Source organism: Phalacrocorax aristotelis, chromosome 1 (assembly GCF_949628215.1).
Source record: "Phalacrocorax aristotelis chromosome 1, bGulAri2.1, whole genome shotgun sequence".
Lineage (NCBI taxonomy): Eukaryota > Metazoa > Chordata > Aves > Suliformes > Phalacrocoracidae > Phalacrocorax > Phalacrocorax aristotelis.
The window spans coordinates 101235490-101255722 of NC_134276.1; the positions used below are offsets into that span (position 1 = coordinate 101235490).

Genomic DNA, 20233 nt, shown 5'->3' on the forward strand with positions numbered 1-20233 from the left:
CTTGCAGAAAAGGTATTTCGTTCACAAACGTGCCTTTCTGTACCAAGACATTAATAGGTAGAGCTGCTCCTTGTTCTCTCATTGCCCCGATCTATTTCAGCAAAAATGAAAGAAAGGCATCTTGGAAAGGATAAAGCAAAGACAGACTGGTACTGAGCATTGATCTTCATGCAAAAGGTATGTGGTCCTGATCAGCGGAGTTTTGCATCCTGTCTGTGAAAAAATCTTACCTGTTTTTAGGGCACAGCTGAAGGCCTCTTCATGCATGCTTTCTCTTGCACAATTTTTCATGGGCTTTCTGATCTATGCTAATCTCAGAAGAGCATACTCCTGACAGTTACTAGATGTTTTGAAAAGACACTATGCCAACACTTGAACGTTGATGTGTAGCCCGTGATGTTTCAGTACGTTTCCTAATCCTTTGTACCAGAGGGCCTTCAGAGAAGAGGAACAATTACTCAATAGCTCTGAGTTTTGCTAAAGACCAACGAGCAGAGCCACTGTACTGCTCTGGTCATGCACTCCTGTGTCACAAAGGCATGCAGATATTCCTCTGTATCAAACAAGGCAAAGATACAACAGGTCTTTACCATCCACGCCAATGAAAATGACATTTTTTACATCACCTCAATATCTGTGCTGTGTCCTGGTCTGAACCCTAGTTGCAAATCATCTGAGGCATGGCCTGATGTTGTAATTACTATATTCTCCATTATTGTCTCTCCAGAAACAATAGTCAGACAACGTGATCATCAAGACCTCTTTGTCTCTAAAGGAATACACTTCTCAGAGAAGCTGTCATGTTTTTCTTCCAGAAGTCACAGGTTAAACCTCAGGAATTGGTCTGGGGGAGGAGGCTAGACTAGAGCTTTTTCACAGATTTTCTTAGTATTCGTCATCATTTCCTGAGTTTTGGCATGATTAGTGGCACTAAGCTTCACACAGATAATACAGACCAGCCAACAGCATAACTTGATGAGAAGCAGGTAATGCGCTACCCACAGCAGTAATGCATCCATTCAAGTGCACAAAGGAAACTTCCCTGACTAAGAATATGGCTGCCTTCTCCAAAGTGAGTTTCTTTTCTGATGACTAGTCCAGCTGGAAAAAAAGTGGAAGAAGCTTCGAAACCAGATTCTGAGGCAGCAGCATCTGATTTGCAGGCAGTTTTATCTGCTACGTGCTTTTCCAGAGCTTTGATGGCTTGGCATGATCATCTTAAAATCTCTGATCTCTCCAAAAGAAGCTATTTTCCATAGAGAAAAATGTCTCTGGCCTACGGCATTTTTGGCAGATGCTTCTATGGATGTGATGTGGAATAGCCCTTGCATCCAACCCGGTTGCCAGATGTCATATTTGGCATTGCCTTTGGATTGAAGATAATGATGCTAAGCAGATCCTCTCTGCTTTGAAGCTTACTGCTGTCAGTTTTTCAGTGAACCGCTGGAAAAAACAGCAGTTGACAATGTAAGGAAGATCAGATGCCCCTTTCAACTCAAAGTAAAAAGTCGCTTCCAAAGGTTCAGATTTCTCTTCTGCCACCAGCCTCAGCAAAATTACAACAAGGCTAATTCTACCTCAGGAGAAAACAAACTCTGAAATTATTAGATATAAATCCTCTTTGTAGTGAAGGTGCCGTTTTAGTTTCCCCTCCTATAACACTGTATGTGAATTCAAGCAATGATCTCTGACCAGGCCCAAGGTTGACCGTATTCTTTCTGCCTTCCTAAATAGTACAATTTTAAGTACTTTTGCAGAGAATTAATTGTACCAAGTCAGTTTTCATCAAGTGCCCAATAGCTAAACATCCATTAAAATACATCTGTGCTCAAAAGAGAACCCACATATTCCAACTTAAGCAACAAAATCTTAAGTAGAACCAGGAGTAAGAACTGCTGGCATCACAGCTCCATTTTCCTGTTCATGAGGAAATGGTGAAGGTATGCAAGCTTGATGAAACTGAAAAATACTAGCAGTTGCTTGCAGGTTTGCAGGTTTTTGTTGGGATTTCCCCCCCACCCCCAACATATTTAACAGTATTCCTGTGGAATCCTTGTGACTTAATATATTTACTAGGCGTTATCTGCCCACGTCAAACGACCGATGGCAAATTGCTTGTCTGCTGCTATGCTCGCTGGGCTTTTCTGGAAAATGTTATGGCCACAAGCAATTTTACAGACTGTTCTTTGAACATGCTGTTCTTTTCACATTCATTCTCAGTGTATCTGATGGCACCCTCTGGCCAGCAAGGGGTGGATCTACTTTCTCAGTCAGTCTCATAGCATCTGTTAGTCCAGAAGCAGAGAAGAAAAGCTGGGCTGACTTCTGTCCACCTAGGATAGCTTTGTTCCTTGCAGACTTACTGAGGATCTTCAGGATGTACTTAAATTCTTACACTTACCCTCAAAAGATTTAGGTTTTTTTCTTTTCCATAAAGACACAGCATCTTTAGAAATGACAAAGCTATTTCTTATTTTTGGCCTAATGCTACTCCTTTTCTCACCCAATCCACAACAGCAACAACAGGAAGCTAGCACATTAGAGGAGCATGAGCTCAGAAAAAGCATTTAATGTGCACCAGGCTGCAAGAAGAGCTTCAGTCTTTCTCATTTTCAACCTAAACACGGAGCAGTAAAATAAAATGCTTAAGTCGGCTAGGTGTGGTCAATCAGCTACGTAAGGTCAAACGCTCCTGTGACAGACAAACTCTGTACAGAAGTTATTTGCTCCTCTGTGGAAGACACATTCAATCTCTGATACCATCTTCTGACTAGTATAGCAAGCTCAGCGTTTAACATCTGCTGGTATTCCCTTCAGATCTAGGCTACCTAACATGATATCCCTAAGTGAATAAATGCTTGTTTCTGGTACTCAAGAACCTTGAGTCTATCTTTTCTAGTTTTTTTATTTTAAATTTCCACTGCTGCTTCCTCTGTCCTGTCCTTAATGCAGCTAGAAGAAAGGAGTGTTTCCATCTAACGTGATAACAGCATGTCGACCAGTCAGTCCTCATCAGTGATTTATAACTAATCAAAAGGCTGTGTGCAGAGAGATGTAATGCATATGAGATGTAAGGATTAGAGTGTGTCTTCAGCTTGTTTACATTTAGTTGCTTTATAGCTTTGCAAGATTATTTCTTACAGTTTGCCACCTCAGAGAAGTCAATGTCTTCAGTGCTTCCTTCAAAGTATTTGAGCTGACCATCTCTACAGAGAGATGATGCTGTTGGTCAGGGAGGAGCACTGAAGACATTTTTAAATAAAGCAGAAGATGGTGGCCTTCATTTACTCATTCACTGTAAGGTGAAGACATTCAGAATGGCTTCATACTCAGAAAGGACAACCATCAATTGTTATGGAAATAGATCATGTTTATTTTAATTTCTGTATGTGAGCAGAAGTACCTTTGTTTCTTTCTGACTTCAGCAATGACTTACCTGAGGAGTTCCACTAAATCACTCTGATAGTGCAAAACATGAAGGTGAACTGTGCCAGTATTAAAGGAGGCAGTATCTCTGCCCTGCTCCAAAAGTGATTCTGGTGAATACATTTTTGCAGCTGATGCCTTAATAATATTCCTAATCAAATGCTTATGGTAATGGGAAGAGGGATGAACATGCAAATACTACAAACATATCAGTTGTTACACTTCACTGTTTCTGATTTTCTGTGTTTCCTAAACACCTTGTAATTCCTGTTTTCAAACTACAATTTTCCCAGACACCCCACAGCTTTGCTTTTCTTTTTTAAAAAAGTGACACCCACCTTCATAACTCTGTGCAAGATTATGTCGGATGATGTTCACTGGCTGATCAGGAAGATTTTTAGATGGTGACTGGCTGTTGGGTACCAAAGAGTTGGCATAATGCCACTGGCATTCTCCATTTGTCTGCAGCGTACTCAAGAAAAATCGAGCCACTTCACAAGGTGCTCCTTGAGACTGCCCAAACTTGGAAGGCAGCATTTGCTTTTTGCTGCTGAAGACATGAGAATCTACAGGGAAGTGTCCATAATGGTAAGAGAAAGGCAAGCTATATGATGGGGCATATAAAAGTTCACTGTTTTCTGAATGGAAGTTTTGTTCTTGAATGGTGGCAGCGTTCACTGCAGGGCTGGATCGCCAGTTTCCCACCTGGCTGCATTCCAGTTTGTCTGTTTGGAATGAGCTGTATTGCTGGGGGAAAGAAAAAAAAAAAAAAAAAGGAGGGGAGGAGAGTTAAATGACTAACTTTTATATGAAACCACATAACATATCATACAGGAGCCCAAAGCTGGACCTCCTTGAGCTATAATCTCACTGGCTAAAGGGACTGGCTTACCAGTACATTTAAAGTTCCTTGTCTTCACGATAACTTTACCTTCACTTAACATGTGAAAAAAAATACTATTTTGTCATCCTAATGTTAAGGGTTTATTTGACAGTTTTGCCTGTTGGAATTTAGCTAGTAAGTGTAGGCAGTTGTAAATACTAGAGGGCAGAAGTTTGCTGCCAAGCACTGGAAGTCTCTGATAAATGGAGTAGCAGACCATGAATATGATTTTGCATATGTTGGCATGTCAAGCTTTAGAATGGTAGGAACAAAAAATCTGTCCTTTACATCAGCTTCTATCACAATGATTTCCCACTCTCTCCCACCTTCCCCTCCAGACTCCAAACGGTTTTTGGGCTGTTTTGAACGCTAGCTGCATTCTCTGCTGGTTTAAGGTAATAGTAGCCCCTTCCAGCAATATTCATTGCAAAGTCTCAGAATATCTGTCTCACAGTGGGTGTCAATCTCACCAACCCGGTTTTATGGACGATCTCTATAGTTTCCTTTCACGTCTGCTTCTAGCTCTCTCAGTGACAGTGAGAGATACCCCAAATCCCACTGCAGTGCCCTCTTTGCTATAATTAATTCTTATGATGGATTCTCCAGCATAAGGAAACTACTGATACCTATGTGACATTAAAAACTGCATATCAACAGTGAATGAGATGCATTCTACACCAGCCCAAATCTTCTCAACACAGCTATGCTTAGTATGTTTTTTTCTTTTCACCAAAAAAGCACATTGTTTTTGAAGTACTTTACATACTCAAAATCTGAAAGTTTTTGTGTTTGCATCACTCGCCAGAGTTGGTTTGTACAACTTGTGCTGTCCACCCCAAGAACAACAGGGTTTAATTGTATTCCAACCTACAAGGGAGTTCCTGTGGCAAAGCATACTAGTCAGTTTTACAGTAAGCTCAGTTCTGGGTGATCTCTAACCTGTACCAAGCACTCTACCACAACAATTGGTAAGTAAATATTGCTGAAAAAGTTACCTGTTGGGGGTAAGGTGTTGTTCTGAGTTTTGCCTTCATTTTATTACTTTTGGGTTTTACTATTTTCCTTGTTTCATGCGCGGTAGATACTGAGTTTCTGCATGAAAACTGTGACTTAGAAATGGTAACCTGGTCCAGTGACAACTGAAGTTCCTTATACTCAACATCTCTGCAAAAGAACAGTCCAATAAATTACATACTCAAACACACCGCATAAATCTAAAATAGCCCCTTTGAAAATACATGTTAGCTTTCACAATGTTTTCATTTTCATTCTTCCAAGATTTTCACTGACTCTGCAGTGCGAGTCTGGGGATGTCAGCAGGCAGTGGATTTTATGGTCTGACCCTGTCCCCATGCAAGTTTATCACAAATGTTCCACTGGGAACCATGTTAACATCTTTGTTCTAAATGTGCCCACTCGCTGAACCTAAGCTGTGCCTTACAGCTTACTCTTCTCAGCCATGCGCGGCACCCTGCAGCTCGGGATCACAGCCATGTCAGTTGATAGAAAGACACATCTCACTTAATCTGCCTCCTCCTCAGTCAGGAGTTGGTCTCTGCCCTGGCTCTCACAATTAGCCTGGAGGAAAGGAAAAGGAGCGATGTTCCTCTCCTGTCAGTGCAATGTGCTTGTAACTAGACCACAGGAGCTGCAATGTTGTTTTTCTGACAATCTCTAGACTCTCATTTCTGCTCTGTTCTGTTCAGTTTTATCTGCCCCACAGACAGGGCAGGTTTTCGTATAAAAGAGGCTAAGAAACAAATCAAGAACAGACTGTGGATCGTATTTGGAAACATTAATTGATACAGTTCTGATGATTGAATGGCCTCCTCTGATTTTATCAGTAGCAACACAGAAGCGTATTTTTGAAAGGATAACGAGGAAAAAAATTAATTCTCAATTCCTTTCTAGAACTCATTTCCATCACTTTTTGATGGTGAATAATATGGAAGTAAACTCAACTCAAGAATATGCTGTTATATCCCTAGCACAGTTTCCTTCCTTCTGCTCAAATCACTTGCCCCAACTCATGGGACTCAAGCAGGTTGCAGGGCTGTGTCTCTCCCTCGTGCTGCTGGCTCTCACATCTGTACAGGAATGAAGGCAGCATTAGCCAGTGCATCTAGGGCCGAGTACCTACTTTAGGTAGTTTAAGGAAACACCCTATGGTTTCTCAACTTATATACTTTAACGCCCCAAAGTCAGGAATCGGAGACAAAATTGTGATGTGCAAACACACATGATCCTACCACACACATCATGCAAACACATCTTACTTTCAAGTCAAATAAGAAATGGACCAGCCTAGACAAAAGAAAAGAGTGTATAGTTCCCTGCTTTTTTACCCTATTTTTACACTATTCACCATCCCTTTTTTTTGTTTTGTTTTGTTTTCCCCAAGAGATAGTCTCTTCAGTCACAGTCTCTTTCACTATTACTTAGCTCTCTTGTTCAATATAGATTTCTGTCTCTCTCAGGTTTATATCAAGATAGGAATTTTATAACACCTTCCTGACTTGAACCAGAATTCATAAACTGCAGGCCCAAACCACTGTACGTTCACCAGCTCAGTGGGAGCTACTTGCCCTTGTGAGAATGTAGTTTTACCCTGAGTATCCATGCAACCCAAGGCAAGTGAGGGAATCCTTGATGATTCACGGGTCCCTGAAATGAGTAACACTTCCTACCATGACTCTGTCTCGCAAACTGACACTGTGACCTCTGCTGGGTAGCTGTAGCTTACACAGTGTCTGGGCAGCCCCAGCGCAGTTCTGATGCTCATTACAGAACTGGGGTCCAGGTCTAACACAAATGGCTACAAGTGGTATTACATTCAAGTATCGGTGTATGAGGTAATCATCAGGAATACTAGCTCTTTTTAACTCAACATAAGTAAAAGAGGGAGGATACAAGGAGAGAAAAGTGGCTGTAACATGCAAGTACAGAATGATACTGGAAGACAAAACAAACTTAAAGGATTTAGTTAATAATGATTCAATTACTGATAACGCAAAATTAATCAACTTCTAATAACACATAATGGTACAAAGTATTTTGACTTACGTAAGGACATAATTGACACTCACTATGCAGTGAGGCCGTGATGAACGGCTGTTATGCACTATAGTAGCGTAGCTCTGTACCCAAACCCAGCCTCCATGCTTGGACAGTAGTCGATAGTACTTCGTTGTGACTTGGCCTTTCACCAACACTGTAAATACAATACAAAACAGCATTTCACATTGCTTGGACTTGTGACCACTTCCTTGAGAGATTTATTTGCAAGGCGGGGACTTTTCTCCTTCCTCTCCCTCCCTTAGAGCTCTTCCTCCCACCAAACATTAAATAGCTCCCCTGCAAAGGTGTCTGTCTTGCCCCTTCACACAGTTTCACAAGGTCACATTATTGTTTACAAATAGTATGTTGCAAACTGTTACGGTTTGATTCCTTCTTTTCCAGTTCACCCTGCTCACTTATGCTTACATTCTGCAAAAACACTTACTGTTTCTAATCTTCTAGCTGAAAACGAAAAGTTCGAGACAGCAAAAGTATTTTGAAGCAGACACAACTAGCTCGAATTCTTCCAGTAAATTTGGAAGCACTTTTGTCATTCATAGCTTGATAGATTATTGGGTATTTTGCTGTGTATTTTATGCTCTACATTTTGAAGGTTGCTTTAAAAGGGGAAAATGAAAATGCTCTTTGGTGCTTAAGCACACAAATAAAGACAACGCGAAAGAGATGAAACAGTTATCTCAGAGATTTCACTAGAAATGTAATACTCTATACACCAGTTTGGATTCTCTGTGAACAAAGAAGTTTTGGCATAACGCTATGCTACAATAGGAGTTGTAGAGCATCTCTAGATATTTAATCTAGCAACAAATATTTCTGGTTCAGTGCCAGGCATTTATCTAATGATTCACTAGAAGATAATGCCCAGCCTTTGAAAGTGGTTCTTCTCTTGTGTGACCCTGGAGGATTCCTCTAGGAAACTCCATCTTCTTGCTCTTCTATGTCCAAAAAAAAGTGATCAAGAGCAGCAATTCCTCTATATAATACATGATTAAGAAATGGAATTGCTGCTTGCAAATGTAGGGCCTGTACTAGACTGAACTTAGTAGCAAAGCTCACTGCAATTTTATTCTCTCATTGTACGTGCTCAGTGCAGAAGCAGATACATAATAAGGAAATGGAACAACAGCCTTCTCTTTCAGCCAGCTCTAGCAGAGCAAATGACCACTCGAAATGAAAATATATGGCCTTATGATTAGTATTCATTGAAGATTTTTCTGACAGAGAAGGCATCCAATGTTAAATTGGGACCTAAAGACTACATAACCTTTGGGGGCTTTGTTTACTGTTTGGTAATTAACCATATGGCTATCAGTCATCGCTGAGGTTGGCTTTTTTTTTGTTCAATTGTTACCTGTGGGAGAAGGGGTTTGTAATTTTAGTAGTAATCAGCGACTGCAATGATGTGAATAGCCCAACATAAGACTAGCAGACATAGAAGAACAAGAGATCTTGTTCTGGCTAAAAGGTCCTCTAAGTCTGTAGCATATAGGTCATCTCTCTGGACTGCTTACTCTCCTATCCATCTGTGCAAGTCACAACATATTTCAACTTTTCTTCAAATCCAGTTAATCTCCCTAAGAAAACCAGGCTCCTACAAAATGACTATAGGCAAGTCTTTCTGGAAGTGTCAGTGCTCCTCCCATTATGGAATATGGTATCCATTTGTTCAGAAAGCAACGTCTTGCAGGACATTCAAAAACCTGTCCTTGCTGGCACCAAGCCTCTACTGTTTAGAGTTTTAACTCTCCCTCAGCTTTTTGCCTCATACTTGCTGGTGCCCTTTTTACACCTACATTTCTACATAGACTACTCTATGGGGTGGAGGTGTGCAGATAAATATACAGATATTTAAGAAAATCATGAGGAATATGTGTGTAAGAATGTAAACACACTCACAAAATATAAAGGCACGTGTACTTATAAGTGCAATATATTGCTCCAAGGTAAAGGTCTTGTAGCTGCTACTCAAAGGTCAAGTGTAACAATGCCAAGTCAGTCTGTTGTAAAAATATTTGTTAATAATCAGCTATATGCCATGGAATCACTATGTTTCTTGGTGTTCTATAATCCAAACGGCCCAGTTCTAGGAAATGAGGCTTGCGTTTTGGCCTAGATCATCTAACAGATATTTTCTGTAATGTGGTCTAGGCTTTTCAGAACTAAGTCTTCATGCTAGTTTAATGGTCAGGTTTTCCTTGAATCCAAAAGCCTTGCTACTCAGTCTTCCAAAATAGAAATGAATGCTGTAATGGATCTTTAGCTACAACAAAGTTCTTCCGTGTGCTTTGGGACTAGTTTTCACTTTCTCTCACTGAGGTTTTTTGAAATCCCTGGTTTAGCTCTCCAGCTAAGACAGTATTTTAAAAGATGTGAAGACCACTGAGGACTACAGTATTCAGCTTTCCTTCCTAATTATATGGATAAACCAGTATTTCTCCTGGGACAAGGGAGGACTCCGTGTCTCCTGCATTTTTAGCAATCTGGGGAAAGTCTGACCTTGGCTAGGGGACAGTAGCTGTGCTTCCGATACAGTAAATGAGGTCAATTTCCATTTGGCTTTGTGTTAAATTACCCTGTTTGATGCTGATTGGGAAACCTCAGAAATGGGAGTGAGGTAAATCCATTACCCAGACAATCTGTGCAGGCTCAGACTTCTTGGTGGCCTCCGCTGCAATCAAAGGGGGAGGATTCAGTGGCTTTAGCCTTGGCTCTTAGATGTGCCATTTGTAACTGGGTGTTCCGCTGTTGTGGTTCCCTCCTGGTTTAGCAGGCAAGCTGAAAAAGGCACTGGGCTGGCTGGGCTGGACCTTCTGGTCTGTCACAGATGGCTATTTTAAAAGTCTCCAGCAGGCTCCCAGTCATGTGTCTGGGACTTCCTAGCCTGCACTTAAGGATACCACTGAGGGAAGTGGACTTCTTGATGCCACACTTGGAGCAGTTATTGTTTTAGCTTCTCTGGTGCACACAACCCGGCATATCATCGGTCCAGCCCCTGAGTAGCATGGTCAGTGGATGGTGCCCTAGCAGACTCTACAGTTCTTTTGCCCTCTTAAAAACTAGTGCAGCTCTGCCAGAAGGCTTGATTGCTGGGGGAGCAAAAGTAGACTCAATGCCACGGCCAGAGCGAACTGTGCTCTGCTATAAGATCTGTTCTATACATAGCTTAACTTCCAGGAAGCAGCAAAACTCTTTGGTGATGGCATCAGCTGGGGCAGGGGCTTGCCTTGCCAAGGCACAGAGATGTGACTCTTGTAAAAGTTTATGTGGGAAGAAAAATGATGTTACAACCTGTGCGATGCACAAAATCCTCCTCACAGAGAGACGATGGTACAAATGAAGTGATTTCTCTGAGGCCAGAAAAATATTTGGTCTATACTGGAACAGCTTCTCTATCCTGTCTTTTAGAATGCAAGATCCTTAGGCAGGGACTAATTATTTGTGTGGCCACATTTCCCCAGTTGCACAGCAAACACTGTGTATATTGATGGTGCTATAGAAATAAATAGCACTAGTGCAAATGCCAGAACCTTTTTCATATAGCTGGAAGTGAATCAAATGTTTAAAACAGGAAACACTGTTTGCTGCCAGCACACCTTAGGCAAATATTAACATCTACATTTTCCTTATACTCAGATGTTCTTGCTATATCCCTTCTAACTTGCCCTTCTCACCATTTCCTTTGTTTTGTTCTCTGTGCTGCCTAACTTAAAGTTTGGTGGCTTTAGGTCTTCAATTGGGAAATTTTTTCCTCTTTGAAAATGCAATCGGTTACCCTAGTCTAGGGTTGCCTCTTTTTTTTCTTTTTTTTTCCTTAACACCCTTATTAGGTGTAAGATGTTTCTCTCCAGATTTCTTCATCAGATGACACTTAATCATCAGATTACTTTATAGAATGGTACGTCAAACTTGCCAGCCCTTTACTGTTCATGTTCCTAAGACGTTTACTGATGGATGGTGGGGGAGTTGTAACAGTGCTCCCCAGAGGAAGTTTGTACACTTTACATCTGTTTTAATAATTCCTATTACTTGGTATTCTAACCATGATTCTGCACTGTTCTCACTGTTGCCCAACCATTAGCCATTATTTTTTCTTCTTGGCATTTATTTGCTTTGAAACTTTCATAAATTTCCATGCACGTGTCTCTCATTTTTCTTCTACAACAATTTATCTTTGTAATTCAGATGCAGTATCTAGAGAACTGCTTTTAATTATTCTGCTTGGTTGAGGCTTTTTTTTTTCTTGTGGATGGAGTCAGTGAGGGGGTTAATTCAGTAAATATGATTTGTCTCTTTATTTAAAACTCCAGTCATAAATAGATCAAACTGGCAGCCAAAGTACAAGTCTTCTACCACGCACATAGAATTATCCATCACTCTGCTCCAAAATGGAAACTGTTTTCCAGAGATGATCATGGCTATAATGGCATCATCTCTATACTGGTTGACATAGGTATTTCAAATGGTTTTGTGAAAATAATTAGTGATATTTTGTACCGGTCAACAGTCACATCCAGGTGCAGGCGTTAACACTACAAAGAGGATGCCCCCAACAGGACATTACCATGTACCCTGGTCATTCTACTTTTTAGTCTGCAATAGCCCAGAGTATTCAATGGTGTTTTGGTAAATATTAACTTGCTGTAAAGACCAGCTTCTGCTTTCCCAGGTGTAGCACACGCTTCCATCAGCAGAATTCAGCGCTTGGAATTTCAGCACTGGCTTGCCAAATACAGTTACAACCTCCTTTACATTCCAGATACTCAAGAACAGCACATATTAAGGTGAAGAACTAACTACTTTCTCCTTCAGGAAGCCTAAGAGAAGGATTTGACTCCGGCTGCTTTCAGCCCACAGGAGCAATCTGGAAAAAAATTCACTGACACGGGTTTTTGGATGTCATCTTTGCATCGTATGGGCTGCAGCAGAGACTGAGCCAAATCCAGAGTTCAGCTATTCCCTCAATTTGCTTCTCAAATTAATGTGCTACTGAATGAACTACTTCCCAAATCCAGATGTTTGAAGATACGATTAGTGTCTCTCTTGGCAGATGGGGAATTATTAAATGTGTAATTTTTTTTTCTGACACTCCATTCTCCAAACCTCACCCACATGCTATTAATGAACATTCATCTAAGGATTTTTTGGGTTTGCATTCACTTCAAACATGGGATGATTATTACTAACATATTTCAGAGGAATGGGGAGCTGCTGCATAATTTTTCTTTTAACGACAGAGGCTAGTAAAGTTCAGATTTTCCCCTCTTACTCACTCACTTGCTCTTTTGTTTTTATTCATTCAGCAGTTCACCACCCAGAATCAAGTCCAAATTTTCAAAAAAGCCTAGATCCTTTAAGTAGAAAGATAAAAATGGCCTGATATGGGTTTGGTTTGGTTTTTTTTTTCCAGAAGCACAGCATATTGAGTATCTAGCTTATTTTCTAGGAACTAATGGTTTCCTTAAGTGATAGCCAAGCACTTTTGAAAAATGTAGTGCCAGTCAAGATTTGGAAAGCTTTCTCTACTTTCCAGCATAGTGCTTGTTGTCTTCTCGCTCTACTTAATAAGTTTCAGTCTAGCATTCCTTTTACTTACGCAGATGATGAGCATATCGTAAATGGAACACATCACAGCCATGAACATGGTGGTAGAGGGTTTTTTCTATCAGATCTTGGGGCTCATATCCAGTTAATTCAGTCACCCTGGAAAAGGAAGATTCCATAATAAGCACAATCTCTAGGAATATTCAGTTTCATTAACCTAACATTTGATTGTGCCAACAAATCAGGTGCCTAAAAACTGCAGGATAAAATGTTAGTTTTGGAAACAGAATCCTCATCTTTGTAAGAAAATAAACCCCCTCAACCCAGGCAAAGCAAGGTGCAGCTATTCCCTGGCCAGCCTTACACACAGGCAGGAAAAAGAGTTCTTTTACTGATTTCCACTTTGGACTTTTGCCACTGCCATGCATGATCCTTTGCACAAAGATCCAGTTGAGGAGCCATTCACGAAACAATAAAACTACTCTTGTGGACTGCTGACACATTTTCATTTGCTTTTGCAAACATACAAGTGTAGTATGTATGTCAGTCCATAGAAGCTGTGATCATGGTCTATAAATAAATTCAGGCTAATGCCTAAGAGAAGAAGGAAGCAGGAGCTTATTCCAGCTGAGAATGTGGAAAGACAAGGAGCTATGAAGATCACAAGCTAAGAAAAGGAAGGCTGAAGCTAGACTTCAGAAGAACATCCTCACATGATGAGAAGTAGAATAATGGAACAAATTTGAAACAGCAGCATCTCTGCAGATGTTAAAGAACCAGACTACACTGCTCAGCCTCACACTGGGTCAGACCTGAAGAGTCAAATTTCATAGTTCAAAATGGATGTTTGACTATTTAGCATAGTTGCTTGAGAACAAAAATCCTTAAAGTATATTGTGCAACTCAGCCATTATGTGGCTGTTTACCTAGTATTGCTGAGGCCGGGGGTGCTGTCCTGAGCTTTCTTCACCTAAAAAGGCAGAACAGCTGTACCTTACAAAGGCATGTCTGCATTAACAAGCAACACTGTCCATTAGCAGGCAATCTGTAGAGTAAAATTGTTACTGCTGAGGTTCTACTTCTGCACAGCAGGTGCATTTGCATATTTTAATTTTGGGACTAGCTCTAGCCTAAGCCTATGGACTGAAAGCTTTATAATAGTTGGAGTGCCTTAGACATGCTCTTGGAGGTTTTCTTCCAGTTTAGATTCATCCAGAAGGAATCCAGTTCTAAGAGGCCAGAGGCCTAAGGCCTCTTCACGACATGAACTGCAGTGCAATGAATGGGGACAGTCAGGACATTCACTTCAAACGGATGTTTCTGGTCTGAACTTAAACACTAAGGAGGATACACTGTATTAGAGAATAACACAGCAGTACCTACAAAAATGAATACAGGGGTCTTACAGATACTGTAAAATTTGATTACTCTTTTTTTTCGGTCTCTTTTGTAACTATTATGCATCTTCTTTACTCTTACTCTAATGCTAAGCAATCATGTGGACCCCACAGAGACTTGAGGATTTTACATTCTACTTGAGAGAGAGGAGTGGGGGTGGGATTCTTCTGAAGGAAATCAGAAAAAAAAATGCCTTTGTGGTCTGATTTATTATAAATACAGTACAAATACATCCATACCTCCCCAAGCTATGCCTTATGCCTTTGCCTCGGTCAGGGACTGCCAATGCGGAATGAGCAAGTCCTTTCTTTCTGTAGAAGGATATGTGAATATATGTTCGTGTTCCTACTTTGCAGTGTGCACTGTCCTTCCTGGCTTACAGTTCTAGGGGCCCAAATTCTCACTTAAGCCTATCAGCATGGTGAAATACTGGTAAAAGATCCCATTCAGATTTTAGTGCTCCTTCTGACTTCAGTGCAATTAAAACAAGGGTGGCAGTTTCATCCTGCTCACTTAATTGGCAAGTACAGAGACAGCTAATTCAAAAACAAACAAAATGCCACAAACCTAAGTCAGGTGTTAATATTTCTGGAGGTGCAGCCTCACTTGGAAGCTGGTCTTCCCATGGGCCAAAACACCATCATTCACAGTTACAAGGACACCCAAACTTTTGAAAAGCTTGAATCTGGACATAAACTCAGCTGCTTGACTTCCTTCACCCTAAACCAATCCCTCAATAAGCCACTGTAGGGAGCCTGGGCTCTGAAAGATGTTCTTTGCGCGTGACAGGGCACACAGAAGGAAATCGAGCTTGCCCCAAGGATGAGTTCTGCCCTCTAGAATTCTTTAAAGCATTTGTAAACCATGTAGCAATAAACACATAGGCTGCACCACCAAAATCAGAAGCAGCAGATGACTTTGGAGGAAAGTAACTGTCTCCTTTTTCCAGTGACCTTGATAAATGATCTCTTGCATGTTTTGCATTGTATCAAGTGACTAGAAAGGCTAATTTAACTGCTCTTTCCTATGGCTTTCTTACTGGTCTGTCTGCTCTGACTGTTACCTCTAAAGCTCTAGCAACACTGTTCCATGTAAGGATACCAGAAGCAAGCCTGAAAACAGTTTTGTCTTATTCCTCCTATGTCCCTGCTCTGAGCAAATATAATTTGGTTTGCTCAGCTGGGAGAGCAAAGGTCTTTGGTAATGCTTAATACCCCTGATTGTCCTGTGTGTGTGTATGACACCCATCTGCTTTTTGGTAAACACAGCTATGCAACACTACTGGTTCTATCTGTGCTCCTGTCAACATCTCTGGTTATACTGTCTCCTTTGAAGACATTTATGTCTCCAGGCAGTTCCTCTTAGGCACATCATTTCCTTTTTTCCACATGCAAAGACATGTTTCTAAACCCCTTGTGCTTCTTTGTGGCTGTTACATTAAGTAAAGCATGCCAAAAAAAAAAAAAAAAAAAAAAAAGAAAGAAAGAAAGAAAGAAAAAAAGGATTCCAGAAACAGCTAGTTATTTGTATTTTAGCAGCTGATGGCCCACTACCTCTTACTTAGCGTGGAGAAAGAGCACGTTCTTGCATGGTTAACCTGCCATGCAAAACTACCCCACTGTCTTGGCTACAGACTCTTTTTTACTGCTATGCATGAATACAATTTCTACTTCTTGCAAATCCAGCATGCCAGGGAAATGAGAGAGTATGTGACATACTGCTCCACATGCAGGGGTTTTTGAAGAATGACCATCTTGTCAATAGTCAAATCTGTTATACCGTCTGGGAATTGGGCATTTCCCCTCAAGGTGTCTTGAACTGCACTGTACAAATCTGCACTGTACAACTACAGTATCATTGTATACTAAAAGATAGCATGTTTCAAAGAGAGGCACGAATCATTTCACAGCTCCATCAGTTCTGGTTTTGTGCTCTTAGCTGGCATGTGAGCTATATCAGCTGAGAGTGGAGGCAGGGTTCTCTTTCCGCAGCAATAGCCATTTTCCCAAGTTTTGTTAAAGAAGGCTGTGTTTTCCTGTAGCAGCCAACTGAATTAATTTTAACAACCTATTCTAACAACCCCATTAGTAGGGTTGGTTTCATTATTAAGGCATTATACTAAAGTACAGAAGACTATGTTTTCTTGCTATGCTGTCAAAAACTTCCTGGACGACCCCAGAAAGTCATTTGACTTCAGTGTTTCAGTGGTCGGGTTTTTTTCAAATTATGGATGATGGTATGTCCTTATTCCTTTCACTAGCTTTATATGCTAAAATTTATGTCCTTCAAAGTAAAAATGTATTACTGCTTATCCGCCAATTACTCACAGCAGGGCAGCTTTAGTTGACTCTCTGAAACTGTAGGTAAATTGTACAGGCTCTTATATGTTGGCATTCAAGACAAAATATGGTCTACCCAGCTACCTGGAGGGTTTTGAAGACCCATGTCATCCTTGTGTCCAGATCTATTTTGGACTGCTTTATTTTTTCATGGATATTTTGATCTGTTTGGAAACCACTGTAGCTTATGATAACACTCGACTTTGAAAACATTTTATGCTAGAAATGAAATAGCTGCTTACCTGGAATCTAGGAATATTAATTTTAAGTCCAAACTTGCTCTGAACATAAACATGTTACTGTGAAGTTTGATCTCAGTGATTGCACTGGGAGGTAAAGATTGACCTACAGCCACCAGTCCAACGATTTGGTAACAGGAATCATACAAAGACATATCTAGCATATACTGCCGTATCTTCAAATAGCCACTGCAATGGATCACCTGGCATGAGAAGAAAACACACTCAATATCTGATGGCAATGGAAGAGGCTGCAAGTAGCTGACCACCCAGCTTCAATTAGGTTATAAAGCAATACACCCTTATACCACTTAAATACTGCATAGTCTGTTAAAGCTTCAGAAGTGTGGTTAATTTATAAATGGAGATTAAAACACAGTAAATGCAGGGTTTGTGTTTACTGCCAACTTGATTAATCCAGTATTAAAGCACATGCTTTTTGGGGACTATCTAGACTGCTTTCTAGTTAATACTTTAAACCCTCTTTGATATAGATTTCTTGTAGATACAGTCAGAATACCTGTTCATTAATCAAAAAATCTGGAAGCTGCTTTTTTAAATTACTCTCTCTCACACACACGCACACCCTGATGTATATATATAAACATTCACATTTTAATGAGTTATTATTCTGATGAAAAACAGACACTTTAAAAATCCAGTGGAGTTTAATGCATCACATTTATAAAAATCAACTGCTGTATATGTAAATGCACTACAAATTAGTTTTAAGTTCTCCAGTCAAGTTCAGATTACATTCTTTTGACATATGACCAAGCCTAGGGTCTTGAGACCAGATTGCTGAATCCCCATATACAATTCCTAATCACAGGAGTAATAACTTCCATGTTAGACTGTAAAAATTCACAATGTCAGCTAAAGAGGGGGGGGGAATTGCAATCTGGGGACTATTCCAGAACATAAAATTTATTTAATGTAGTACTGGTGTTGAGAAATCATTTGTGCTCCTGCCAATTTTCTAGTCCAAACAGCAGGCATACTACACATCCTTTAGCTTAATTTCTGTATCTGTTTGCCTTTTAACTGTGTTAATGGAAAGGAATTAATTTCCACTGTATTTAGTGCTCCTGAACAACCTACTAAAGTGTCACCTATAAATAGGCTCCTCCTCTATAACCTTCCTTCGTCCTCTCCAATCACCAAGTGGTAAGTATGTTTAGCAAAAGTACAGTAGCAAGCAAAACTTATTTAAGATCTCTCAGCAGATCCCACTAAATCCCATACTATTCACAATTCAATTCATGAGTTTTTCCTGTGCTTCAGCTAATCAGGTGATATTTTCAAAATTATCAAGTCCTGACTCTGAGTACAGTCAAAGAGAATAAATTTAGGCAAACACCTCTCTAGATGAATATATCCTTAAATGTTCCACTGCGTAAACTTTTAATAGTGAGCAAAAGAAGGAAGAAGGTGATCCCTCTGATTAGCAGTCATAAATGGGTGTGGGTGGGGTAGTGGGGTGTGGAGAAACCTATGCAGAGATACCACCGCTACAAGCTCTACTCTTTTACCTGATTTCAGATTCAGGTTTGGGACAAAATAATTTTTTCTGGGAAGCAGCTGAGCAAACAGGGGTCCATGTAATGAAGAATTATCAGTCTAACCAGGTAATAGAAGTGTAAACAGACAGATAGATTTCTGGACCTTGAACACATTCCTTGAAAGAGCTCTGCTTCTCTTGCATGCTTTTCTTTTTGTTTTTGAACGATTCAAACAAAATGAATGCCCACCAGACTGTATGTGAAGTACCCTTCTCTCCTGATGCTTAAATGATACTATGTAGCTCAGAGAGCAGCAAAGGCAACCATAAAGCTGAAAATAAGAACTACCTGAATGGCAGGTGTTATTATAGAATCTCAGCATTTGCTGTGGCTTCTAATTTAATGTAATAAATAGAAAATTAATACAAACTATAAGATTTATAAACAGACTTGGTGGTTTAGTACAATTCAACCCTGAGTTGATAGTAATGATTGTTTAGGGTAACATTACAGTCTCATTAATGTTGAGGTAATTCTGGTCAGGCCAATGAGGTGTCTTGTGCAACTGGGTGGCTGCTCAGCCAGAGAACAGTAACCCCAAGGCAGAGGGATATGGGAAGATTTCCAAGTTCCTGTGTCTGGGTTGCTACCCCCAGATGCATAGGGGAATAAGACCTAGCTGTGTACTCCCCTTGCACCTCCGTGGCTGTACTCCAGCCAATTCCCCAGTCTGGAAGATCAGGGATCAGGATGTGGGAATGTGCCACAAAGCGATGTCCAGCTTACTGTGAGAGAGTCTAGACTTGCATTACTAAGGGAATCTGCAATCAGCGGTGGCATTTTTTGCATCTGTTCTGATTCTTTCCATCAGAGACTTTGCTTTCAGCTACTCATACATTAAAAAATCTAAATAAATAAACTCCTCACCTGTTAAATACTTGCAGGGGGTGGGGGGAAGCTTATATACATTACCTTGTAACCACTGCATGTCAATCCTGCATTCCTCTTGGCTAGGACACACTTCATTCTCAGGAAAAATGATCTCTCAATTTCATATTCTGAAAGCATAAACCACACTGCTTATTTATTACTGAAGATTTCAAAACTGTCGATAACATTGCCTTTCATGATTTAACCTATGTGTTTATGTCTCAGCCTTAGGCAGCACTAGAAGACAGCCATTCTATTTTCCCATGCAGTCTCTGCCCTCAGAATTAATTTCACCTTCATGTTAGGATTCCCTGTGAAAGTTGGACAAGTCAGCATGACTAGGTCTCCAAATTTCTGTTTTCACCACCCTTCACAAGGCATTCTCCTTTTTTCTGAACAGCTAGGTACCAGCCCATATTGATAATAGGAAGGAAACACCTCCTTTGGAGCATAAGTAAATGAAGGTACTCTCCAAAATAACAGCAGAGTGGGAAACAAGAAAATTCACTGGTTTTGTAATAATGGGATTGTAGTTAATCATGGCCAGACTGGTGAACTTCTGGCCTCCATGTACAATATTATTACCTGTTTCACTGACTTCCAAAACCATCTTGGTAGATGGTTTTTAAAGAAATGTCTTCATGGATAACCTCCAAAATGTTTTAAAGTTAACTAGTGCTCAGGTACACACATATTTTCTGCTAAGAATAAGTTACTATTCTCTTTAATGTTAATTATTCTCAGTAACAGTTCAGACATCACTAGCAGTTCTGAATTTTTACTGAAAGTTGCAGTTTGGCAGAACACAACTCCGTTAGGAAACTAAACCTCATTTGGTAGGTCTGTAAATAGGAAAATCAGGGAAGCAGAGGGGTTTTCCGATTTGTTGCAGTGTGT

General features: G+C 40.3%; 1 protein-coding gene across 1 annotated transcript in view; it reads right to left on the reverse strand.

The window, feature by feature from the left end:
- The window catches only part of SIM2 (SIM bHLH transcription factor 2), a 61593-nt gene that overhangs the window by 7478 nt on the left and 33882 nt on the right, over positions 1-20233 (reverse strand). Inside the window, exons 6-11 of the mRNA XM_075100293.1 lie at positions 19379-19464; positions 16908-17107; positions 12981-13087; positions 7373-7520; positions 5305-5473; positions 3765-4173 (exon numbers count right to left, since the gene is read on the reverse strand). Of these exons, the coding sequence (XP_074956394.1) occupies positions 3765-4173; positions 5305-5473; positions 7373-7520; positions 12981-13087; positions 16908-17107; positions 19379-19464 (1119 nt within the window). The remainder of the gene's footprint in view (positions 1-3764; positions 4174-5304; positions 5474-7372; positions 7521-12980; positions 13088-16907; positions 17108-19378; positions 19465-20233) is intronic.